Source organism: Ovis canadensis, chromosome X, assembly GCF_042477335.2.
Source record: "Ovis canadensis isolate MfBH-ARS-UI-01 breed Bighorn chromosome X, ARS-UI_OviCan_v2, whole genome shotgun sequence".
Taxonomy (NCBI): domain Eukaryota; kingdom Metazoa; phylum Chordata; class Mammalia; order Artiodactyla; family Bovidae; genus Ovis; species Ovis canadensis.
The window spans coordinates 126,863,350-126,889,559 of record NC_091727.1 but is presented as its reverse complement, the minus strand read 5'-3'; the positions used below and the strand labels follow the sequence as shown (position 1 = coordinate 126,889,559).

General features: G+C 40.7%; 1 protein-coding gene across 9 annotated transcripts in view; it reads right to left on the bottom strand.

The window, feature by feature from the left end:
• CHRDL1 (chordin like 1) overlaps nucleotides 1-26,210 on the bottom strand; it is a 142,742-nt gene that overhangs the window by 23,696 nt on the left and 92,836 nt on the right. For 3 of the 9 annotated variants that reach the window (XM_070290914.1, XM_070290917.1, XM_070290920.1), the window contains exons 5-7: nucleotides 25,907-26,052; nucleotides 24,991-25,087; nucleotides 1,433-1,500 (exon numbers count right to left, since the gene is read on the bottom strand). In XM_070290914.1, coding sequence (XP_070147015.1) covers nucleotides 1,433-1,500; nucleotides 24,991-25,087; nucleotides 25,907-26,052 — 311 coding nt within the window. The remainder of the gene's footprint in view (nucleotides 1-1,432; nucleotides 1,501-24,990; nucleotides 25,088-25,906; nucleotides 26,053-26,210) is intronic. The other 6 variants (XM_070290918.1, XM_070290919.1, XM_070290922.1 and 3 more) reach the window with 3 other exon arrangements.

Sequence of the window (26,210 nt, the reverse complement as noted above, 5' to 3'; positions counted from 1 at the left end):
CCCCCATCCCTGGGATTCTCCAGGCCAGAACACTGGAGTGGGTTGCCATTTCCTTCTGCAATGCAGGAAAGTGAAAAGTGAAAACAAAGTTGCTCAGTCGTGTCCGACTCTTAGCGACCCCATGGACTGCAGCCCACCAGGCTTCTCTGTCCATGGGATTTTCCAGGCAAGAACACTGGAGTGGGGCGCCATCGCCTTCTCCGTGATGTCCCATAGGCTGGGTTTATTTAACCAAGCCCCTAGAGATAGCCTGCAGGTTGTCTCCTTTTGTCTTGCTTTTATGAAAATCATTCTACATTGACTGCTCTGTTTACTTCTACTGTGGGCTTCCCAGGTGGCGCTAGCAGTAAAGAATCCACCTGCCAATGCAGAAGACACAAGAGATGTGGGTTTGATCCCTGGGTCAGGAAGATCCCCTGGAAGAGGAAATCGCAAGCCACTCCAGTACTCTTGCCTGGGAAATCTCATGAACAGAGGAGCCTGGTGGGCTACAGTCCATGGGGCCGCAAAGAGTCAGACACGATTGAAGCGACTGAGCACAAATACCTCTATTGTACAAGGGTATGATGAATGCCCATTTATGTGCAATGAATGCCTTGGTTCATTTTGTACTTTTTGTACATTTTTTATTAAATTAAAGATTCTTTAAATTCTATAATGCTTTACCATTTTCAAAAGTTGCACACTCATGATTTCATACAATCCCATATGGACTCTCTATATATAAAGTCCCAAAATATGATAGATCATTCGAACTGGACCATCTCCTTTTCTGATTTTCAGAGAACTGGAGTGTCACTGTACTTAAACATATATTTATTGGAGGGTTTCTTTCTTGTTAATTATTTCAAAATAAAAAGGAATAAGAGATGCTACAACTATACATAGAGATGACCACTCCTAAGAGTTATTCTGAGATTAGCACCAAGAGGGGAAATGAGAAGATGCTGCAGGTAGAGAAAGGGAATCTGGCTGCTACCCTTCCTCTCTTCCAGCTGTATGACTGAGAGCCTACGACTTAGGGAAGGGTTTATGTGAACATGTCCAAGGTACCTATGCCCAAAGGATGGGCTGACCTAGCTTGCAATCCCACAGAAGGTCCTCACTGTTGAGCTAGGGGTAGTGATTTGCCTTCCTTATAGAAGACAAATATTTGGCAAGTCATCCCAAAAGGATGACTTCTAATTTAGATGAAGAGTGCCTAAAGGCTGGGCTATGATTTTTTTGTATTCATGTCCTGGCCTCGGTTACCAATTACACAACACACTTAAATGGTTCCTGGTTGGTGATGATGGCATTCAAATTTCCGAGGACAGGGATGAAAAATGGTGTTAGAGATAGGTCCTTTTTTCGCTGGGACAGTAGCCATGGAGGGAGGGCAGTCTGGCCTGATGCTGTGAAGTCTTGAATTATTTGAGCTATTCATACTTACTGCTTCTCTGTTGGCAGGTTGCCTGAAGATATCACCATCAGAATGTTCCCATGACAATTCTCCATCCCCTGTTTATTAAAAAGAAATAAAGAATCATATATACATAGAAGGGAAAAATGTCATCCTTGTGACCCAGTAATCCTTTGGGTTCTATGATCCCAAAGTTCTTTAGACATTGTAGCCATTATGGCTGTTCTTTGAACAGCAACGCTGAAAGACTTCTGCCAGGGTGTGCCTCATTTTTCAAGACAACTTCAAAGAAAGTTGCCACTTTCTAAAATAGACCATCCAGCAATATTAGACAGAATTTGGAAAATGAAAAGGAAAATCATCACTTTCCACTGTAATATAGCCATCATTGTCACTTCTGCTTATTTTATTCCAAAGACAGTTAAGTATTTTACAGGTCATATTCAACTTGTGTTTAAACTATCCTTAAAGAATGAGAGCTTTGTGAATTTGGTCTGTCATGATTTGTTAAATTCACCATTATGTCTCTAAGAAGGTATAACTTGATCTGAAAGTTAATGTAAAACTTGCTGTGGTCAGAGTGTTTACACAACCCATATCTTCTATTTTTGCCTGAGACACCTTTCTCTGAGTCTCCACGACCCAAGTTTTGAACAGTGAACCCTTATCATTTTAGTTCCTTCTAGACTAATTGCTTTTAGGATAAAGATTCTACTTTCAGCCTTGAGAAAGACAAATGCACAACAGATATGGATATCCCTCAGCTAATTAAATATAAAAAAATAAGAGAATAATCTCCAAAAATATTGCCTTGTGTTATCTATGTCCAAATAAGCAGATGGGAAGAGCTTAGAGATATTTGCATCACTCTAAATGAGTACTATTTGTGTGTGTGTGTGTGTGTGTGTGTGTGTGAGAGAGAGAGAGAGAGAGAGAGAGAGAGAGAGAGAACCTGGTTGAAAATAAACCCAATATCTATTCAATCATATATCTCATGGGATAACAAGGAATACAAAAATATATAAACATTAAGAATTTTCTATTCTAATTAATCTCCCAAACTTTCAAAACCTAACTCTAATGAGTAACATGTTACTGGTTCAAGTACATTTACTGGTTTAGGGCTGGAAAAAGACCTCAAAATTCATTTGATACCAATATTATCATTGAGCAGTAACATAAAACAAAGCATGGCTTTAACCCTCCATGATTCAAAGATCATCTCTTGGAAAAAAATTATGAATGTTGAAGACCTAACTGTGATTTCTAGGTTTATCTTCCTAAAACACTACTTTGACTATATAATGGTATTGTTTCCTGATCAAAAAAAATATCCTCAGTAGGTTCCCATGTAAGACTCTCTATAATCAGCCCCCACCTCATCTTTACTGAGCATCTACCTCCTATCCAATTATCTTAGCTACTCTACAATGAAATCTCTTTGACCTCATTACTCTTCAGTGAACCTGTGGCTCCCATTCTTGCTTCCATGGTTCTGCTCATATTATTCTTCTGAAATTACCTTCCCATCTCCCATACCTCAGAACTCCTGTATGACTATGAAAAACATTCAGTTTTTCCTCTTCTACAAAGCCTTCTTCTAATACTCTTACATATTTCTTACTGCCTAAAGGACTTAGGTCCTTATAATCAAAACTGAGGTTTTTCTAGTAGTTATGTACAGATGTGAGAGTTGGACAATAAAGAAGGCTGAGTGCCAAAGAATTGGTATTTTCAAATTGTGATGCTGGAGAAGCCTCTTGAGAGTCCCTTGGACTGCAAGGAGATCCAAATCAGTCAATCCTAAAGGAGATCAGTCCTGAATATTCATTGGAAGGACTGATGCTGAAGCTGAAGCTCCAGTACTTTGGCCACCTGATGTGAAGTGCCGACTAATTGGAAAAGACCTTGATCCTGGGAAAGATTGAAGGCGAAAGGAGTAGAGGCACAGGATGAGATGGTTAGATAGCATTACCAACTTGAACTTGAACTTGAGCAAACTCCAGGAGATGGTGGAGGACAGGGGGTTGCAAATAGTCAAACATGACTTAGCGACTGCACAATAAAGGACTTAGCATCCTGTAGCCTTAGAGATGTATAGGACTTCATCTATTTTGAAATTTTGTCCAACAGTTCCATTTAACAAGTGGAGAAACCAAGGCTCAGAGAGGGCAAGGAGCCATTCACTCACATAATCAGTTGACGAGAGCTAACACCCCGAATTCCAGATTTCCCTGCTCCCAAATAAGTGTATTCATTCTATAAGGACCTGTCCTGTTTATTATTCATGGATGTATCACCATGATCTATAACAGTACCTGATACATAACAGTCACTCAATAAATACTCATCAAATGATGGAATTAGGAGATCTTCTCTGACCACCTATTTAAAATTTCAAATACCCTCTGATACTTCTTACCACCATCTTTGATTTTCCATTCTAAGACTCAAGAGTATCTTGTGGTATATGTATTTTATTTCTTGTCTGCTTTCTCCCACTAAAATTCTCCTATGAGAACAAGGGTTTTTGTCTATCATGTTCCCTGATGTAACCAACCCCAGCACCTAGACCAGGGCTGGGCATGTAGTTATACTTACTCAATTTCTTGAATGAATGAATACTAAAACACTTTACAATATTTTCTGCTGTTAAATGTTTCCTGAGCCTGCCTCGTTTCCCTAAAGAGAATGCAAATCCCTAGAGACCATGTCTTAGACCTCCCTCTGTGTTGCCTACATCACTGGTTCTCAAAGTGTGGTCTCCAGATCAGCAACATCAGCATAAATTGGGAACTTGTTAGAAATGCAAAATTTTGGATCCCACCCCATACCTAGTAAGTCAGAAGCTCTGGGGTGGGGGTCAGTGATCTGGTACACATCAGATGCTCAATTTATGCACTGAATTGAACTTCAAACATACAGAATTAAGTGCTTAGCCAATAGCATACTTATCTCTTCCTGGTTATTCCATGTCTGAGTAAAGATGGCAGACAAAGACCACATGCAGACTCTTTGGAAACCATAAGTAACCTTGTAAAAGTGAAGATGCTTTCACCTTTGTTTACATCAAAAAATAATGCCTAAGTCATAATGGCCATCATTAAAAAGTCTACAAATATTAAATGTTGGAGAGGATGTAGAGAAAAGGGAACCCTCTTATACAGTTGATGGGAATGTAAATTGGTGCAGCCACTATAAAAACCAGTATGGAGGTTCCTCAAAAAACTAAAAATATAGTCGCCATATGATCCAGCAATCTTACTCTTGGGCATTTACCTAGATAAAGCTATAATTTGAGAATATACATGAAACCCTATGTTCATAGCAGCACTATTTACAATAGTCAAGACATGGAAACAACCTAAATGCCCATCAACAGATGAATGGATAAAGAAGATGAGGTACACATATACAATGGAATATTACTCAGTCATAAAATAAGAATGAAATCATGCCATTTGTGGCAACATGGATGGACCTAGAGATTATCAGTAAGCAAAATAAGTCAGAAAGAGGAAGACAGATACCATACGATATCACTGTTATGTGGAATATAAAATGCAACACAAATAAACATATTTATGAAACAGAAATAGATTCACAGACAGGGAGCAGACTTGTGGTTGCCAAGGCAGAGGGGGCTAGGGGACAGAAAGATTGGGATTTTGAGATTAGCAGATACAAACAGTGTATATAGGGTGGATAAACAAAAAAGTTTTACTGTATATCATGGGGTACTATATCCAATATCTTAAGATAAACCATGAAAAGAATGTGAAAAGGAATATGTGCTGTGCTGTGCTTAGTTGCTCAGTTATGTACGACTCTGTGACCCTATGGACTGTAGCCTGCCAGACTCCTCTGTCCATGGGATTCTCCAGGCAACAATACTGGAATGGGTTCCTCTTCCAGTGGATCTTCCAAACTCAGGGATTGAACCCAGGTCTCCTGCATTGCAGGTGGATCCTTTACCATCTGAGCCATGACTATAACTGAATCACTTTGCTGTATAGCAAAAATTAGCACAACATTGTAAATCAACTGTAAATCACCTTCAATAACATTTTTAGAAAAGAAAAAAGTAACTCCCCAAAGTCAGTTAACATATATCAAATGCTTCTTGGGTAGAGAACTTGATACTAAGTCAGAAGGAGAAGGGAAATCAGGGCTGGACCCTTCCCTTAAGACATTTACAACCTGTTTGGAGGTGACAGGTAACCAATATGGAAATAAGATGAACCTAAACACACAAACAGAGTAACAGCTGGAAAGGGAAATGGAATATATATGCTTCAGTTCAGTTCAGTTCAGTTCAGTTGCTCAGTCGTGTCCGACTCTTTGCAACTCCATGAATCACAGCACGCCAGGCCTCCCTGTCCATCACCAACACCTGGAGTTCACTCAGACTCACGTCCATCGAGTCAGTGATGCCATCCAGCCATCTCATCCTCGGTCGTCCCCTTCTTCTCCTGCCCCCAATCCCTCCCAGCATCAAAGTCTTTTCCAATGAGTCAACTCTTTGCATGAGGTGGCCAAAGTACTGGAGTTTCAGCTTTAGCATCATTCCTTCCAAAGAAATCCCAGGGCTGATCTCCTTTAGAATGGACTGGTTGGATCTCCTTGCAGTCCAAGGGACTCTCAAGAGTCTTCTCCAACACCACAGTTCAAAAGCATCAATTCTTCGGCGCTCAGCCTTCTTCACAGTCCAACTCTCACATCCATACATGACCACAGGAAAAACCATAGCCTTGACTAGACGGACCTTAGTCGGCAAAGTAATGTCTCTGCTTTTGAATATGCTATCTAGATTGGTCATAACTTTTCTTCCAAGGAGTAAGCGTCTTTTAATTTCATGGCTGCAATCACCATCTGCAGTGATTTTGGAGCCCCCCAAAATAAAGTCTGACACTGTTTCCACTGTTTCCCCATCTATTTCCCATGAAGTGATGGGACCAGATGCCATGATCTTCGTTTTCTGAATGTTGAGCTTTAAGCCAACTTTTTCACTCTCCACTTTCACTTTCATCAAGAGGCTTTTTAGTTCCTCTTCACTTTCTGCTCAACTGTGTGGAGTGGACAGTCAGATGTAATGATGGAAACCATTCCCAAAGAATTGTTAAGTCACGTTTTTAGAAGTAGATATTGCAGGGTATAAGGGCTTCCCTGGTGGCTTAGAAGTAAAGAATCCACCTGCAATGCAGGGTTCAATCCCTGGGTCAGGAAGATCCCCTGGAGAAGAAAAGGGCAACCCACTCCAGTATTCTTAGCTGGGAATCCCATGGATATAGGAGCCTGGCAGGCTACAGTCCATGGGGTCACAAAAGAGTTGGACATGGCTGAGCAACTAAACACAACTGCAGGTTATAAACAGACAGTCACATGGGCAGAAGGGATTGCCAACTGGAGGAAATGGCATTTGCAAAGGATTGGAGTTTTGGAAATAGAAAGTCACATAGTGGACACAGCAAGCAAGGTGTGGCTTGAGTGGAAGCTTCAGAAGTGAAACAAGAGAAATGGGGCCGGTGGAGAGAGAAAAAAGGAGGGAGAGAGGGGGATGGGTTGTTGAGATAACAGGGTTGTAAATAATTCTCGTGAAACTTCAAAAAGAGACTAAAGCATTCACATTTGATCGTGTTACCAATTTTTATGTAGAGGTGTCGATGGTAAAAGTAATATTTGTGGAAGCTTATCCTGGCAAGGGGGTGTTGACCGGTTGGGGAGCAAGTAGAATCTGGGAGGCCAACCAGGAGGCTGTTGTAGTAATACGTAATAGGCCATGAGAACTGAGAAAACAGCAAAGAAGGGGTGAATCATACTACTGCAGATAACATGTAAATGATAAGACCCTGAGGGAAGATTTGATAATGGAAGAGAAAGGCAAAGGAGAAAGTATAAAATGATTCTTGGGTTGCAAGTCAGGAGAGCTGGGGTATGACACTGCTCTTGACAGTGACTGAGTGGGGATGCACTTGGATTTACTTGTTACATTTTGGCTGGCAGTGCTGGGTCAAAGTCATGTCCTGAGCCAAATGAAAATATGGGACCAGAGAGAAGATTTGAAACCAGGAAAGATTTGCCAGCAAAATGGCAAAACAAAATGTAAATGCTACAGTAGGTGGTTTCAAGCCGAACTGAAGCAGCCAAAAGAGAACAAATTAGAAAAGAAAAATGAGAGAGTAGCTCTCCTCATCATATGTCCTTTTTAAATGTAGATTTAATGATTGGTATTGACATGAAATGTTTATTCAGTATGACCTTCTAAGAAGTTCAAGTTATTACACTTAGACCCTAGAGTCTTAAAAAGGCTTTTAAAGAGTGTCTTTAAATACTTAATAGTCCAGACAGAATCTTAAAGCAATATAGAAGCATACAGTCCCTTTTAAATAAGCAGAGAGGCAAGATGGCAAAGCAATGAGACAAGTCAATTATCATGCAGACTATTAAATATGCTGTAATCCCAGTTCAGATGAATGTGGCATAACCACCTAAGCATTTGCAGACAGTTATATGTACCTAAATTTGAACGATTTCTCTTCATTTAAAACTACTAGAGCCATTACTTGTGGGGTGTGTGTGTGTGTGTGTGTGTGTGTGTGTGTGTGTGTGTTCATGTCTGTATTCTCAACTAGGAACTACAAACTACTGGTATTTTTGTTGCCTTTGGGCTTTCAAAATCTTCAAGATGGCATTCTCTACGCTAGAATGCTCTACTGTTGCTGCTGTTTAGTCGCTCAGTCATGTCTGACTCTTTTGCAACCCCATGGACTGAAGCCCACCAGGCTACTCTATCCATGGGATTCTCCAGGTCAACAACACTGGAGTGGGTTGCCATTCCTTTCTCCAAGCAATCTTCCTAACCCAGGAATCAACCCTCGTCTCCTACTTGGCAGGCAGATTCTTTATCACTGAGCTACTTGGGAAGCCTAGAATATTCTATAAGTAGCCCCTAAAGGTTTCAACATTTTAATTATTCTATATATAAAACAAAGCTAAATAGTTAAATTTGAATTATCTTCTTAGATGTTCACATCAGTGGTGTTTTAGACTGGGGTGGGGTCTATCTAGAGAGCTGAAAATAGGTTTGTCCATTTACAATCTTAAATATTTCACCTTAGATGTATCTAAGAGACAAGGACATAAAAGAAAAAAGTAGGCACCAAAGCCCCCCAAAACCTATTCCTTTGCCTTTTTCCTTAATTCACTGGACAAATTATCTTGAGTAAGAGGAAGCTTCTTTTTTCAGCCAAGGCTTAAAAAAAAAACAACCAGTGATTCTAATGGAGACAGATGGATCCTAGTTAATTCCGAGAAGCACCAAGATGTAATTTTAACCAATTTTTAAAACCAAAATGAAAAACAACTCTAGTGTACTGTATGTCAAACAATATTCATTTAACCTTAAAAGCCACATGTGTTGTTTATTCAAACCTCAATTATACTCTGAGTGGTACCCTATGGAGATGGAATGGCTTGGCTTTCTGGTAATGAGAGAAATGGAGAACAAGCATTTGAAAAATGGTCAAGAGCTAGGCTAAAATTCAGACTGTTTATAACTCTCATTGCTCTTATTAATCTCTGATTGGTCAGAGCAGGTCACAGAAGTAAACCTTGTATTCTCAAAAGGACTAAGTGTACAATGAGATTATGAGATACCCATGAAGATAAACCTCAGACAGCAAAACTACGCCAGCATGTGGCCACTTCTGAACCACACTCATCACAAATAGGGTGCCCATAGATTCTCATTTATCTGGGACAGCTCAGTTTTATGTCTGTTTTGCTGGCAGGCATAATTGTTAAGATTGCTTCTTTCACTTTCAAAAGTGTCTTGGTTGGGATGATAAATTCCATGGTTACTCTAATCATAAGGCAAATAGAAATTATAAATGAATTTCCAAGACAAGGGGAAATGATCTCCATGACAAGGAAAACTGATCTCTGTATTTTCCAAGGAACACGTTGAAATCAGCAGAATCAAGGCAATAACTACGGGTTTTTGAGGAAAAGTGGGAGTAAGTAGAGGGAAAAAACTGATCGTAAAATCTCCAGGTAACTATGTACCAGGTTCCTTGGTGGGGCACTTTATAACCAGTGCTCAACACCCAAGCTGGAGATGAAAAGAGAATGGAAGCAGAAGACTTGGTTGGGGAGCGGGGTGGGGAGCTACTGCCAAATATCTAATTCTATAAATTCATTGGTGAGGGAGCAAGTGTGCTCTAGTATCTCATAAGGTGGACAGTCATTTTTTAAAAACTTATTTTGTATTGGGGTATAGCCCATTAACAAACAATGGTGTGACAGTTTTAGATGAACAGTGAAGGGACTCAGCCATACATATACATATATTCATTCTCCCCCAAACCCCACTCCCATCCAGGCTGAGACATAACATTGAGCAGAGTTCCCCGTACTATACTAATTGTTTGAGCTGTCCTTGTTGGTTATCCATTTTAAATATAGCAGTGTGCACATGCCCATCCTAAACTCCCTAACCATCCCTTCCCCCTACCCTTCCCCGCTGGGAAGCATAAGCTCATTCTCTACGTCTGTGAATCTGTTTCTGTTTTGTAAATGAGTTCATTTGTATCATTTCTTTTTAGATTCCACATATGAGGGATGTCATATATCTTTCTTTGACTTACTTCACTCAGTATGACAATCTCTAAGTCCATCGACGTTGCATCAAATGGCATTATTTCATTCTTTGTAATGGCTGAGTAATATTCCACTGTACATGTACCACGTCTTCTTTATCCATTACTCCTGGACAGTCCTTTTTTTTTTTTTTTTTAAGAAAATACCTTGCTGTCAAATAAAGCACTTAATTGTTGGAGCTGTCAATTTTAAGCTCTTAGCACTTTAAACAAAATACCTGCTTGAGAAACTAAGACACAGACAAGGAGGGAACTCCTGCCACCAGTGGCAAGCCAAATCAGAAGGGGAGTACAAAAGTATTATCCAGAAAAATCAGAAATGTCTGTTTTTTTTTTTTTAATGTACTGTGAGAATGTGCATGTGTTTGCAGGAAGGCATCATAAAAGAGGGAATAATGAAACTTAGTTAGACATGGCCCATGACCCACATTCTGCTCTTTCAATGGAGATGTGATTAAACAGATCAACGTTTATGGTTAGAAATGGGGTCTTTACATCCCAGGGGAGTCCCAATGACTCTTTTGGAAGTGTTAGTATATGTGGCCCTTGGGAACAGAGAAATCACGAAGTCTGCTACTCTCAGTAGCCTCAGACTTCAAGAGTCCCTGAAGTTGCTTCACACCCTCAACCTGAGAGGCAGCATAGTAATAATGGCAAAGAAAACAGCCTGGAGTCAGACCGCCTGGTCCAAATCCTGACTCTGCCCCTTCTCACCTGTGTGACTTTAAGCACATGAATGAACCCATCTGTGCTTCAGTTTCCTTCTTTATAAAATGGAGACAATAATACCTACCCATATGGTGGTAAGGATGAAATGAATTAGTATATGCAAAGAGCTTAGGACAGTGCCTAGCACACTGTGTTATATGTGTTAGCTATTATCCACCCTCCCTCTTCTTCCTATCCTTTCCTTCCATTTCTTCTTTCTTCTTCTCAAGAGTAGCCCACACGTGGGGAAAACCCAACTTAAGGAACCTTCACAAGTGTGCTTCCCAATGGCTCAGAGGGTAAAGAATCCAGCTGCAATGCAGGAGACACAGGAGACGTGGGTTTGATCCTTGGGTCAGGAAGATTCCCTGGAGGAAAGCATGGCTACCCACTCTAGTATTATTGCCTGGAGAATCCCATGGACAGAGGAGCCTGGTGGGCTACAGTCTATGGGGTTGCAAAGAGTCAGACATGACTGAGTGACTAAGCACACACGCACAAGTGTGCAATACATTTAACAAAAGAAACCACCTGTATTTTTTTAAAAATGAAGCCTAACAGAGAAAATTTATGTCCACACATAGAAAGGGAATAATTTCATTTCCAAAGCCAGGGTCCTGGAGACACCAAAAAATAAAAATGGCTGCAGACAGATTCCTTCAGCTCATTCCTTCTAAACTAATGATTAGATTCTCTCATCATTATGCTAGTACCTTCTCCCTTTTCATTTTTATTTAGAAAAGGAGTCTGCATTTTAACTAAACCTCTTTTTCTCTCTTTGCTTAAAGTAATGCATGAGAGGACAGGTAACTGCTCCTATGGGAGGCAGTGCAAATTACATAGTCATAAAGTTGAGTGGTAAAAATTCAAGTACCCAAATAGAGTCCTGTGCTACCACCTTCAAAAATGGAAAATAACAAGCAGGATGGAAAAAGGAAACTTAGTGATCTACCATTGTTTACTGCCTGGTCAACGTGGAAACAAAAAGCAATCAGTTTAGGGTCCTTCTTCTTTCCATGAATACCACTTTGGCTTCCTGGTCCCATCCAAAGAGGACTGGACTACCTGGTGGGAGCAGAAGACGTGGGTCTGATTTTAATAGCCAAAAACAAGGAAAAAGTGGATGGAGTCATTCCAACAATTAGCTTAAACCAACTGGATAATTATATCAAACGTTCACTTTGCCTGGGGCATGGAGACCTGGACTTTAGAAATTCTTACAGTGTAGGTAGTGTTAGAATATGATTCCTCTGCCTAACATCACTCTTCTTTCTGATGTTTCTTTTTCCTCTGTTTATAGTGTCAGTTAACAAATCAGATTAACTTCCACAAACGTTGAAGTCTAAGTGTTCATGAAGTCTATTCTAATGAGAGTAATGGGCATACCCAGTAATGTGCTTCTGAGCAGTCATGGTATATCCCTTGAAGTAGTCAGAAGGACAAGGCTGAAAGAAGAGTGGCTTTAACCACCCATGAAGAAATAATTGCTCTGAAATGCTTCACTGGGAATTTCTTATTTTTATTGTAGAACCAGACTCATAATACACATGAAAAACCCTCCAGCCCAGCAACGGGATGGGGCATTATTGACCTTGACAGGATACCCCAGATGGCCAATTAGGAATCATCACTATTAATTTGTTAAACTCAGTATGAAAGTCAGTGCTGTCCCATCCACTGTCTGAGGGTTTTCTGTCCAAAGGAAACATTCTAGACATAAAAGACATGCCAAGAAGGAACATGACGACTTCAGAGGACTGGGAGCCCTGGGATTGTCAGCAAGGATGTGAAGATGAATTCTGACCACAGGGGATGGAAAGAGAACAAAAACCACCTGAAAATTTCCATGGAAGAAGAGAGCTTCCAGTTGGTGTTTAGAAGAGGAGCAGTAGACAAGGATAGAAAATCTCTAAGATAGTCCCATGTTCATGAACATGAATGATTCACTTTTGAAAAGGAATTGCTAGTGGTGGTCAAACTCTTCTACAGCTATGAAAAGATCAAGTGTTTCAATACATTTTGAAGTTCAGGCAAGAACATACAATCTCAAAAATTATTGAGTTATTTTTAATTTTTTTAAAAGAGTGTTTTGCATTAGCAGTGTTTCCTTCCTACCATTATGACCAGGAGATGGGAGTGTTTCTGCAGAAAATGTGGGCAAAAAGAAAATGAGATCCTGACTGATATGTAAGGATCTATATTTAGAGTTGTTATTTTCTCTCGTTTCCCTTGATTTTGAAAACTTTGAATATTTGGTAGATTTTTATGATGTTAAAAAAATGAAATAGCTCACATACCACTTCCCTCAAGATCTCTGGGTTCAGCAAAGATGGCGTCTGAGGTGTAATTTTGCTGCTTTTTGGAAATGGAAATCAAGAGTCTTAGGTAAAATGGCAGATGTCTTGAACACTGACAAATTGCTTTTAAACAACTGGTTCCAGTTTCAGTTACCATGAAGAAGTTAGCAAAAATATCTCAGTTTCACAAAAAGAGATTAAATTTTCACCTGGGCTAACTGGAGATGTGTTGGATAAATGAGCTTGGGTTGAGTAAGTTGTAAGGTCAGTCATTTCTCCGGCCTCCCTAGGCAGGACTACACTTTTGAGTGCTTGCCAAAAGCTTTACATAACTGTGGCTCTCTTTCTCCTTAGCAAATCCATCATAAGTTATATGCTTAGTATTATGCTAGGGGCAAAAGAGGAAGAAGATGGTCCTTTACTCATAGAACTTCCCAGTTGAGGAGCCAAGACTCATAAAACAGTGAATATAATAATGTGAAAATGTCAAAGTGTTAGTCACTCAGTCGTGTCCAACTCTTTGTGACTCCACAGACTATAGCCCACCAGGCTCCTCTGTCCACAGAATTCTCCAGGCACGAATACTGGAGTGGGTTTCCATTTCCTTCTTCAGGGGATCTTCCTGACCCAGGGATCAAACCTGGGTCTCCTGCTGCTGCTCCTAAAACCTGACCAAGCCCTGGAAGTGGTCAAACAAGGAGATCAATGAGGACTAGAATGATCAGGTAAGGCTATTTAAATGAGATGCATGCAGCACTATTTACTATAGCCAGAACACAGAAGAAACCTAGATGTCTATCAATAGACGAATGAATAAAGAAGATGTGATACAGATATACAATGGAATATTACTCAGCCATAAAAAGAAATGAATTTCAGTCAGTTCTAGTGAGATGGATGAACCTAGACCCTGTTATACAGAGTGAAATAAGTTAGAAAGAGAAAAATAAATACCATATATTAATGCATATATACAGAATCTAGAAAAATAGTATTGATGCAGGGAAGGAATGGAGACACAGATGTACAGAACAGACTTGTGGACACAAGTCCCCCACACAAGAGGGGGAGGGAGAGAGCGGGATGAATGGATAAAGTAGAATCAACATATATACACTATCATATCATATGTAAAATGCATAGCTGGTGAGAAGTTGCTGTATAACACAGGGAGCCCATCCTGGTGCTCTGTGATGACCTAGAGGGGTGTGGGAGGAGGGGAGGGAAGCTCAAGAGAGAAGGGACATATGTATAATTATGGCCCATTCATGTTGTTGTATGGCAGAAACTAACACAACATTGTAAAAATTAAAATAATAATAATAACAAAAGAGCCGCAACTTTAGCTAGAGTCTTGAAAGATGGGCAGGATCCTAATTGATAAAAGAGGGGTAGGAAATTCTTCCAAGCTTGTGGGGAGTAAGAGTTAAGAGAGGCACATAACAGGAGGTAGGGTCACAATGGCAGCAGAGGAAGATCCTGAACTCACCTCCCATGGGCATACCAAAACTTAAACTACTTACAGAGCAACTACCTCTGAGAGTGACCCGAAGACTAGCAGAAGACATTTTCCACAACTGAAGATATAAACAAGGAAACACGATGAGACAGGTAAAGGGGTGGAGACTGCCATCTAGTCAGGACCCACACTCCTGGCAAGGTGAGAGGGATATAAACATGAATGTCCTCCCTGAGGAGCGAGGGGTCCAAGCTCCACATTGGACCCCTCAGCCCAGGAGTTGTGCACCAGGAAGAAGAGCAAAACAGCTGGTTTTGAAAACCAGTGGAGTTTACATTCAGGACAGCTGTAGGGCTGAAGGTGTGTTCAAAGACTCATCCACTCTGAGAGTAGCAGAGAGGCAGGAGGCAACTGGGACTCCACTGGGAACACAGATGCTGGTGGCAGCCATTTTTGTAAACTCACTCTACTGTGCTGACACTGGCACTGGTAGGCACCATTCTGGAATCCTCCCTCTAGCCTATTACCACTGGGGACTGCCCAATCTACCAGTATACCCATAGCAGTCGTGAGCCACCAGGTCCCACAACCAGCCATGCCTGGGGCCTGCCCTACCCACCAGTGTACCCACAGCATTAAACTAAAAATATGTTAAATACTTAAATATAAGACCTGATACCATAAAACTTGTAGAAGAAAACATAGGCAGCATGTTGTTTGACATTAGTCTTAGCAATATTTTTTGGATCAGTCTCATTAGGCAAGGGTCTTCCTGGTGGGGTATGAGTGAAATAGGCAAAGGGAATGAAGGGGTACAAGCTTTCAGTTACAGAATAAGTCACAGAGATATAATGTACCACATAGGGAATATAGTCAATAATATTGTAATAACTTTGCATGGTGATAGATGGTTACTGTTTTGGTGATCAATGCATAATGTATATGAATGTTGAACACTTAGAAACAAATATAATATTGCATATAAAAAAGAGAGGCATATAACAGGGCTGAAGGTGGGGAGGACATGGCATATTATAAAAAGAGAAGTGCCAGTCTAGAGGAGAAAGTGTGTGTGTTGGTGTTGGAGAAATAAGGATGGGTAGGAGAAGGCACTGACGACCCACTCCAGTACTCTTGCCTGGAAAATCCCAAGGACAGAGGAGCCTGGTGGGCTGCAGTCCATGGGGTCGCTAAGAGTCGGACACTACTGAGCGACTTCACTTTCACTTTTCACTTTCATGCATTGGAGAAGGAAACGGCAACCCACTCCAGTGTTCTTGCCTGGAGAATCCCAGGGACGGGGGAGCCTGGTGGGCTGCCGTCTATGGGGTCGCACAGTCGGACACAACTGAAGTGACTTAGCAGCAGCAGCAGCAGCAGTGAGTTAAGGAAGAGTCCAACTGTTTGATAGAGGACCTTTAAAGATAAGCTGCAGAACTCAGATTAGATAATATGGTAAGAAATGGTAAACATGGAACAACATGATCAAGCAGTTCCTTAAGAAGTGAAGTCTGAACTTGAGTATATGCAGCAGGTACAATGCAAGAAGGACAGTATAGATACTTCTATAAAATAGGGTAAATAGGGTGGCTGGTTTCATGGTGGGATCAGAAGTCATGGATTCTGGGAGGACAGGACTGCCGCCAGTTATACCCAGAACTTTTGAGTCAATTCTCCCAAACCCTGGGGGTACAGAGAGCGAAGAGGAATATGGTGTGAGTTGAGGCCAGAGAGATGGTCTTGAGTCTTCCTTCACCTCCCTGAATAGATCAGCCTCTGTCAATTACTGGTTTTTATAACACCTTTCCTTCATAGCATGTGGCATGATTATGATTTCATATTTACTCATCTCAATATCTGATATATGTCTGTCTTCCTCATTAAATTCTACGAGGGCTGGTTCCATGCCTGTTTTGTTCGTATCTCCAGTACCAACACAGTGCCAGGTACTTACTTAGTGGTTGCAAAACAAATGTTTGTTGAATGAAAGAAGGTAGATATTTATACTTGGGCTACTCTAAGCCTAGAAAGGGCCTTCCCAAGTGGTGCTAGTGGTAAAGAGCCTGCCTGCCAGTGCAGGAGACATGAGACGTGGGTTTGATCCCTGGGTCTGGAAGATCCCCTTGGAGAAGGGCACAGCAATCCACTCCGGTATTCTTGCCTAGAGAATCCCATGAACAGAGAAGCCTGGTGGGCTACAGTCCATAGGGTCACATAGAGTCAGACATGACTGAAGCGACTTAGCATGCATGCATGCAAGTGCTATGTATGTACACCATCTACCAAATGTAGGCTTGGCTCTCAAAATGCTGATAGCTTATCCCAAATATGTCTCCCTTGCTTAACATCCAAGAACATAGCCTTCCCCTTTGCTTTGGCAAGATAGGCAGAAGACAGGAAGCAGAAATGATAAATGGTGGAAAGAAGCTGGGATTGGGTTTGGGTTTAAGGCCTGCCTGCCCAGAATGTGGCCATAGTTACAATCTCTGAAGAGGTGTTTTTTTTTTTTTTTTCCTGCTGATAAAGTTTTCCATACAGTTCCAGTGGCTGTGTGCACTATGCTTCCAGTCTAGATGAGCTTTGCTGAAGTGCCAGCAATGACACACCCTGCCAACACTCTCCTGACTGTCCTAGCCTCAAAGACAAGTCTAAACAACTGAGACTGGGGTTGAGATTCAATTCATGGCTAAGATTGCTGTCTGACCCAGGAAGAAAGGCACACATTAGTGTTTGGTGACAGTGTAGAGACTATTTCAATGGGGTCTTTTATATTAAGGTTTGCAAGTTCAGCGCTCAAAAGGTTATTTCTTCTGCAGTATTTTGCCTGCAATTAGGGCAGCCAGCATAGAAGAGAAATGTGTCTGGGTTCCCTGCTGAATGAGTAATATGCTTACACAAGGTATACCTTTGTAAAAACATCATTTCAACAGAAAAAAAAAATAACTAGGTGCTTCAAAACTTAGAACTTCAAAGGAGATTCAATCACATTATATACAACTGAAAGATGTAAAGACATTAAAGACAGAGAAAAAAGCATCAATTTTATGAAAGTGTAAGATTTAGTCTTGAGAGGGCAAGATGAAAGAGAATGGTTTATTGAGGCTGGAGAAGAGATAGCAAAGAGAGAACTTCATGAATTGTGTGTGAAGGGGCAGTACACGATCAGTAACAACTAGCTTTTATCTGTTGCTTCTGAGGACATAACAAAAAGAAAAGAAATTTAAATCATGACAAGAAAACCATTGAGAAGACAGTTAATCCCAGGATCTGTTGCCATGAGAAGGACTAGAAATAAACTTCTGTATATGTAAATTAAGAAAATAAAAGGCAAGACTATCGGAGATAGCTAAGGTGCAATTCTACTTAATCCCAGGGTAATAAATATAGTCATAATGCACTCACACTTCACTTATTAAGCAATAACTCTTTGCTGGACTTTCTCTTAGCCTTCTGTCATCTCAGTTAATTTTACAACCTTTCTGTTGGTTGTAGATATTATAATAACATTTACACAGCTGAGAGATTCGAGGTCCTGAATGGTTGTGTCTTGCCCAAGATAAAATTACTAGTTGACTGTAGCTCTGCCAGGTCAAAACTATGTCCTCTGGCTTCAGAGCCTATCTGTATTGCACTCTATTGCCTCTGGGATGCAATAATACATCTTTTTGCACTTTCCTTTATCAATTGTTCTTCAGTTTAGATTTCACATTAGTTTCCCCAAACAAAATCACCTTAACCTAACAACTGGATTATAGCAATTAGCTGGTTATATTAGTAACCACGTGTACACCTCTGCTAAAAATGGACTCTCTTGGGTGTGCAGAAAAGGGAACCCTTGTGTACTATGGATGGAAATGCTAATTGTACAGCCAACATGGAAAATAGTAGGGAGGTTCCTTAAAAAATCTAAAAGTAGAGCTGCCATATGATCCAGAAATTCCATTCCCAGGCATATATCCAGAAAAGAGAAAAACTCTAATTGGAAAAGATGCATATACCCCAATGTACACAGCAGCACTATTTATAATAGCCAAGACATGGAAGCAACCCAAGTGCCCATTGACAGATGATTGGTTTAAGAATATGTGATATACATATATATATACATATATATAATAGAATATTACTCAACCATAAGAACGAATAAAATATTGCCATTTGCAGCAATGTGGATGGACTTAGAGATCATACTAAGTGAAGTAAGTCCAACAAAAACAAATATTATGTGGTATTACTTATACATGGAACCTAAAAATACAAATGAATCTATATACAAAACAGAAACAGACACAAAAACAGAAAACAAACTTATAGTTACCAAAGGGGAAAAAGGTAGGGAAGGAATAAATTAAGACTATGGGATTAACAGATACAAACTAGTATACATAGAGTAGATAAGAAACAAGAGTTTACTACACAGCATAGGAAACTATATTCAGCATCTTTAATAACAACCTATGATGGAAAATAATCTGAAAATTACATACACACACATATATATAATTAACTGGATCATTTTATTGTACATCTGAAACTAACACAATACTGTAAATAAACTATACTTCAATTTTTTAAAAATGGATTCTCTTCTCTTTGGAGTGGACTCAAGCTAGGACGAAGATGGGAAAGGAGGTAAGGAACAAAAGAGTCTTTCCTGGCTGAAAGTTCATAGCTGTACTGAGGGACAGCACACACACTGTGAGAAACAGGTATGGAAAGATCCAGCGCCTTATTGAAGCATACATTAAATTAGGATGCAACTAAATTCATGCTGACCTGTAAAGGCTGGTGCAAAGAGCATAGTAAAAAAAGATGAGCCTGTATGGATACTAAGAACAAGGTCATTTCTTCCTAAAAGAAATATTAGTTATAGTGTGCTAAAGTAAGGTAGGGAATAAAAAACAATATGAGGGATCAGCTAATTTCCTATTGACCATGAATGAATGTAAAGCCAGTACCATCACCACAGTCAGTCAGTAATTCAGAGGAAGAAAAAACAAAAGCAATATCTTATTTTTGTTGTTGTTGTTTAGTTGCTAAGTCATGTCTGATTCTTTGCGACCCCATGGACTGTAGCCCACCAGGCTTCTCTGTCTAGGGGATTTCTTAGGAAAGAATAGTGGAGTGGGTTGCCATTTCCTTTTCCAGGGAATCTTCCCAACCCAGGGATTGAACCTGCATCTCCTTCATCAACAGACAAGATTGTTTATCACTGAGTCACCAGGGAAGACCAACATCTTATTTTAGTAGCATCTAATTCCAACCATGATTAACTTTCTAGAAATATTTCCAAGCCAGTGTGTGTTCATTCAAACAACACCTACTCTGTGCTTAGCACAGTGGGGTAAGAAAGATGAGACCAAAATAGTTACTGCCTTGAAGAACACATATTGGTAGGAATGATAAGACATGGGCACATATAATAAAAGACAAAAGGTTCAGTTCAGTTCAGTCGCTCAGTCATGTCCGACTCTTTGCGACCCCATGAATCACAGCACACCAGGCCTCCCTGTCCATCACCATCTCCCGGAGTTCACTCAGACTCACGTCCATTGAGTCCGTGATGCCATCCAGCCATCTCATCCTCTGTCGTCCCCTTCTCCTCCTGCCCCCAATCCCTCCCAGCATCAGAGTCTTTTCCAATGAGTCAACTCTTCGGTTATAAATGCCACTGGAGAAGCACAGGTGAGGTCCTGAAAAGTCCTAGAGTAGAGGGAGTTTAGTCCTAATTTATAGGATTATAAAAAAAAAAAAAAATCATGGAGGAGGTAGTGTTTGAGCCAGCCTCTGAAGGAGAAGCAGGATTTAGGGGTGGAGAAACTGGAATGAAGGTGGGAAGGCAAAGAAGAGAGAAAGACCCTCCCACTAGCATTTATCCAAATCAAAACCACAGTGAAGTATCACCTCACACGTGTCAAAATGGCCATCATCAAAAAGGTCTAATAAATGTTGGAGAGCGTGGCAAGAAAAGGGAATGCCCCTACACTGTTGGTGGGAATGTAAATTGGTACAGCCACTGGAGAGAACAGTACGAAGCTTCCTTAAAAAACCAGAAATAGAGTTATATGATCTAGCAATCCCACTCCTGGGCATATATCCAGAAAAGAGAAAAACTCTATCTGCAAAAGATATATGCACCCCAATGTTCATAGCAGTACTGTTTATAAGAGCCAAGACATGGAAGCAATCCAAATATCCATCAGTCAAGGAATGGATAAAGAAGATGTGGGACATATATACAATGGAATATGAGTCATAAAAAAGAATGAAATAATGCTGTTGCCAGCAACATGGATGGACCTAGAGATTATCATCTATGAGTGAAGTCAGTCAGACAGAGAAAGACAAATATGATGTCACTTATATGCATAATCTAAAAAAAATAATACAAATGAACTATTTACAAAACAGAAACAAACTCAGAGAACAAACTTATGGTTACTGGGGTGGGGGGGGAGGATGGGAGAATGAATAGATTAGAAGTTTTCGACTGATATGTACACACTGCTCTATTTATAATGGATAACCGAAAGGACTACTGCATAGCACAGGGAACTCTGCTCAACACTCCATAATGACCTAAATGGGAAAAGAATTTGAAAAAGAATAGATACATGTATAACTTAATGTCTTTGCTGTATACCTGAAACTAACACAACACTGTTAATCAACTCTACCCCAATATAAAATAAAAAATTAAACAAAACAAAATAGACAAAAAAGACAAATGTGACCTGAGGACTACCTATGTTAGCATCTGAGGAGGCTGCATTTGAGCTAGGGCTTCAGGAATAGGCAGGATTTTCACAGGTGAAATCTGAGGGAAAGGATTTTCTAGAGACAGGCAATATTCTCTCCTTTCAAGTCTTACTGTACATGTTGTATAGATATAACTAAGGAAGCCATTTTGTCACCTTTTCTTCCCAGCCTTATCGTGAAATGGCTGCTTGCTCATTCATCCCAAACTGGCTTACCATATGGCTGGGTTTAGATGCTCTGACCAATCAGAGACTGACATTGGTTACTCTTCTATTGGTTTTACTAAGGTTTCAAACTTTTAAGATGCTCAATTTAAGTGCGCCAACTTCAGATGTAAAACCACCATTTCAGGCCACCCTCAGTCATCTACATTGTTGTAGGGATGGTTTCTCAAAGCAAAAGTCTATGGACTACCTGCATCAGAATGGATGATGAGGCCAGTTTAAAAGCACATCCCAGGGCCCCTCCCCAAGGCCACCAAAACAGAATCTCTGTGGTTGTGGTCCAGGGAGGTGAAATTCAACAATTTCTCCAGTAATTCTAAGCACACTGAAGTTCAAAAGATATTGAGGGGCTGAGGAGAGAGCAAAGGCACAAAAGTGAGAGAACACAAGAACAATGTGGGAAGAACCTGAGGTGCAAGAATGCAAGCACGTGGACCTATAAAGGTAACTCAGAAGACCTTCACTGTCAGAGTCAGGGGTGGACACATTCTGCAGGCACCAGGGAGCCATTCTTTTCAGTGGCAGAGTGGGGTGGTTAGGAGCCTAGAGTCCAGAGCCAGACTTCCACTGTTCAGATCTTAGCTCTTTGACTCACTAGCTACATAACCTTAAACAAAGTTCTTAACCTCTTTCTGCCTCAGTTTCATCATCTGTAAATTGAGGTTAATAATCATAACCTCCCTCCGCCCGGGGTTGTCATGAGATTAAATGAGTTCTTATCTGTAAAATGCATAGAACTGTGACTGGCATTGAGTAAGTATAATGCGTGTCAGCATAAAGATTTCTGAGTCGGGGTGTAACATAGCTAAGGCTCTCTCTTTGGAAGATTAAGCTGGCAGTAATGTATGGAAAGGCTTACTGATAGCTCAGCTGGTAAAGAATCTTCTTGCAATGCAGGAGACCCCGGTTCAATTCCTGGGTTGGGAAGATACACTGGTGAAGGGATAGGCTACCCACTCCAGTATCCTTGGGCTACCTTGGTGGCTCAGCTGGTAAAGAATCCACCTGCAATGCAGGAGACCTGGGTTCGATCCCTGGTTTGGACAGATCCCATGGAGAAGGGAAAGGTTACCCACTCCAATATTCTGGGCTGGAGAATTCCATGGACTGTATAGTCCATGGAGTTGCAAAGAGTCAGACATGACTGAGTGACTTTTCACTTTCAACGTATGGGAGTCAACCACCCATTTGCTACTAGCAAATCCTATCATATTTTCCCCCTATTTCAGTGGCTCTCAACCTTGGCTGCACATTGGAATCACCTCCTTCACCCCGCTTTCCCCTTACCAAGGTAATTCCAATATGTACCCACAGCCAAGAACCAGTGTTCTAAATATTGTACCCACAGCCAAGAACCAGTGTTCTAAATATACAGTCATCTTTGGTATCCTCAGGACATTGGTTCCAAAGGATCCTTGCAGATACCAAAATGCAAGGATGCTCAAGTCCCTTATATAAAGTGGCATTGTATTTGCATATAGCCTATATACACACTCCCATACACTTTAAATCATCTCTAGATTACTTATAATACCTAAGTATTAGAAGTCGGGAATACAATGTAAATGCCATGAAAATGGTTGGCAGCCCACAGCAAATTCAAGTTTTGCTTTTTGGAACTTTCTGGATTTATTTTTTCTCCAATATGTTCAGACCATGGTTAGTTAAATCTGAGGACTCAGCACTTGCTGTATTTCAAATTTGTTCATTATTCATTATTGAGTCCTCACTTTATGGAAGACAGTGTCCTAGGTCCTTTTCCTGCATTATCTCATTTAAACTTAACAACAGTTTGGAGGTTGGTGCTAACATAATCCTCAATGTAAAGACTGCTAGAAAGGTGAGTACATACATGGCTCATGATCACCCAGCTTGAAAGTAGCAGGACTGGGATTAGAATCAAGGCAGCCTGGCTCCAGAAGACCCCAGTCTGAACCACTACTCTATGCTGTGTCCCCTGCCCTGAATCTTGGCCTCTCATACCAGAGAGACTGCTACATCCATCCTCTTGGTCTCTCTACTTGTCTTCTTTCTTCCCTCCATCTAGTCTGGACACAATACCCAGTGAGATCTTGTAAGACATCAACTGTATCACATCACATCTCCTGCACAACCTTCTAGTGGCTTTCCAATGCACTTCAAAATGGAAATCCAAACTTGTTACCATGGCCTTGAAGGTCCTGCATCATCTGACTCCTGTTCACCTCTCCGGTCTCACCAAATGTCAGTTATGACCACAATCACTATATTCCTGCCACACTGGTCCCAAGCTCCTTGAGTGCTCTAAGCTCTTCCTTGCCTGGTCCTTTGAACTTTCTTTTCTTTCTGCTTGGTATACTCTTCCCCCAGGACCTTTGCATGGATGACTCCTTTTCATCTTTCAAGGCTGAGCTTAAATGTCATCTCAGAGAAGCCTTTCCAACAACTCAACTAAATGCCTTCACCTCTTATTTTCTATCTCAATCCCTTGTTTATTTACTTTACAGTACATACATCGTTTATATTTAGATATTTGTTTGCTTGTTTGTTTATTGTCCTCTCTGGTAAAATGTGGGTTCCACAAGGGCAAAGAACATACCCTGGCTGCTATGTATGCCACATATGGTTGTGTCCTGAATAAGGGTGCCTCCACTAAGGAGGTATATTCACAAGGATTTTCTGGCAAATGGCAAGTCAAGTATCTTAAGTAAGGTGATCCTTTCTGTAATTCACATGAAGATGCCATACAGTCTAACAGCGCCCTGTATGACTACTATGTTTACCATTATGCATCCAGCTTCTAGCACAGTGCCGAGCATATAGTAGATGTTCAGTGAGCATGTTAACTGGATGGAAGGGAAGAAGACAAAATCAGGAGGGAAAGTGGGAAAAGGGGGGATATAAAGGACTGCTCATAGATTTGGTAATCTGAGAAGGGGTAATAAAGGAGAAATCAAAGGTAATGCTGTTTGATCTTGGAAACCTAAAGAATAAAAAGAGTACCATCATCAAAGAAATGAAACTCAAAGAAGAAAAAACTGGCTTTGAGAAGATGACAATTCCAGTTTGAATATAATTTGAGAAGATGATGCCTTCCATTTTGCTGTTATTGAGTTTGTCAGCATTTTACTGTGGGATTTTAAAAATACCCCTACCTTTGCCCAGCATAATCTTCAAAATGGTCACATCAGTGCTTTGGGAGGCCAGCTCTTCCTGTTAAGACTGTGTATGGAAAAGCCCTGTGTTTTACAATACAATAATGGAGGTGCCAAGCTAGATGAATCTCACCCCTCTCCCCTTGCTGTGCCGCAGTGCAGTTTCTTTCAGGCAGTGACCCTTAAAAGTAATGCTTTTACTTTTTCCTTTTGTGATTGAAAGCACTCTTAAAATTTAAGGCTAGCATAGAAAATTCCCTTTTGCTAGAACACTGAATAGGTATTTCTCTCTTCTAAATCCTGCTACTCAGGATGGTAGTACCTGGGGTCTTGGAATACAGGATACCTACCTCTGCACACCCGGCAGCAGGAATCTGGAACAGAGACTGGGAAAGCACAGGTTAACTTGGGGCAAGTCTTGAGACCACAGTACACATTGCCCTCCTGCTGGGGAGAAACAGAATTAAGGTCAGAAGGAACTGAAGTACATGTAAAGGCTTTAGCTCAGTACCTGGGATGAGTAGGGGTTCAAACATAATATATCCTTTCCCCCTGCTCTTCCGCAGTCAGTCCTAGGCACTTCTTAAATTTTATGATGTGTTTATTTTTTTTTCCATTTATTATTTCTCCATGCCAGAGACTAAGAGAAGAGATGGTGATCCTCATCAGGCACCCTGGTCTAAGATAGAATAAAGTATCAGGTTCTATCTATTACATTCTCTGGACTGCACAATTAGATGGTGATGTAATCAGTACACCTTATTCATGAAGTATACAATTCTTTTGACAAGTAATGTCACAGGAATCATTATGATCAAGCATTTTTTTGATATATTTTTCTTTGCAGGGCAAAGAACTATCTCGTTAACAGAATATTTCAGAGATGGGAACCAAGAGACATCACATTTTCTTGTGAATTGGACTGATACTGCTAGATGGTGCCAGTGGCTTTTCCACCCATAGCACTTCCAAGGCATCAAATAACTGGGTTCTTCAGATGAAGGCTCTGGTGGTATAATGATTGTGAACAGAAGTACAGATCAAGATCATCAGCTCATCTTTGTCCTAAAGTTTTAAGACAAGGATATGGCTGGGTCCAACCTTTTCACCAGAGATTATCAGGGTTGATGAAAATAAGGAAGGCTTACGATTTAGATGTGCTTCATCCTCTTTCAATCAAGTACCCTACAGTGTAGGCTCAAACTAAAGGTATGTGTATGGAAGAGCTCTTATGTGGGTAGAGGACATTGAAATACAGAGTCTTACCGAGCAGCTGCACTGGGTGCACTGGTTGGGTTGCCGGTTCTGAAAGAGCCCTTCAGCCATAAACAGCTCACCGTGTTGGTAAGTGGTCCCGTTGTATTCACACGACTTGCTGGTCATTTTATTGTTCGCTGGGGGTAAGGAGTCTTCTGGGACGGGGTGGAAAAAAACCACACCAAGTATTGGCATCATTGCAAAGAATTTCACAAATCTCCAAACAAACAGCAGGTGGGGCTGTATCACACAGAGGGAGTTAAAAATAGTCCCTGATTCAGGGGCTGATGACTTCGATAATATTAAAGCAGCC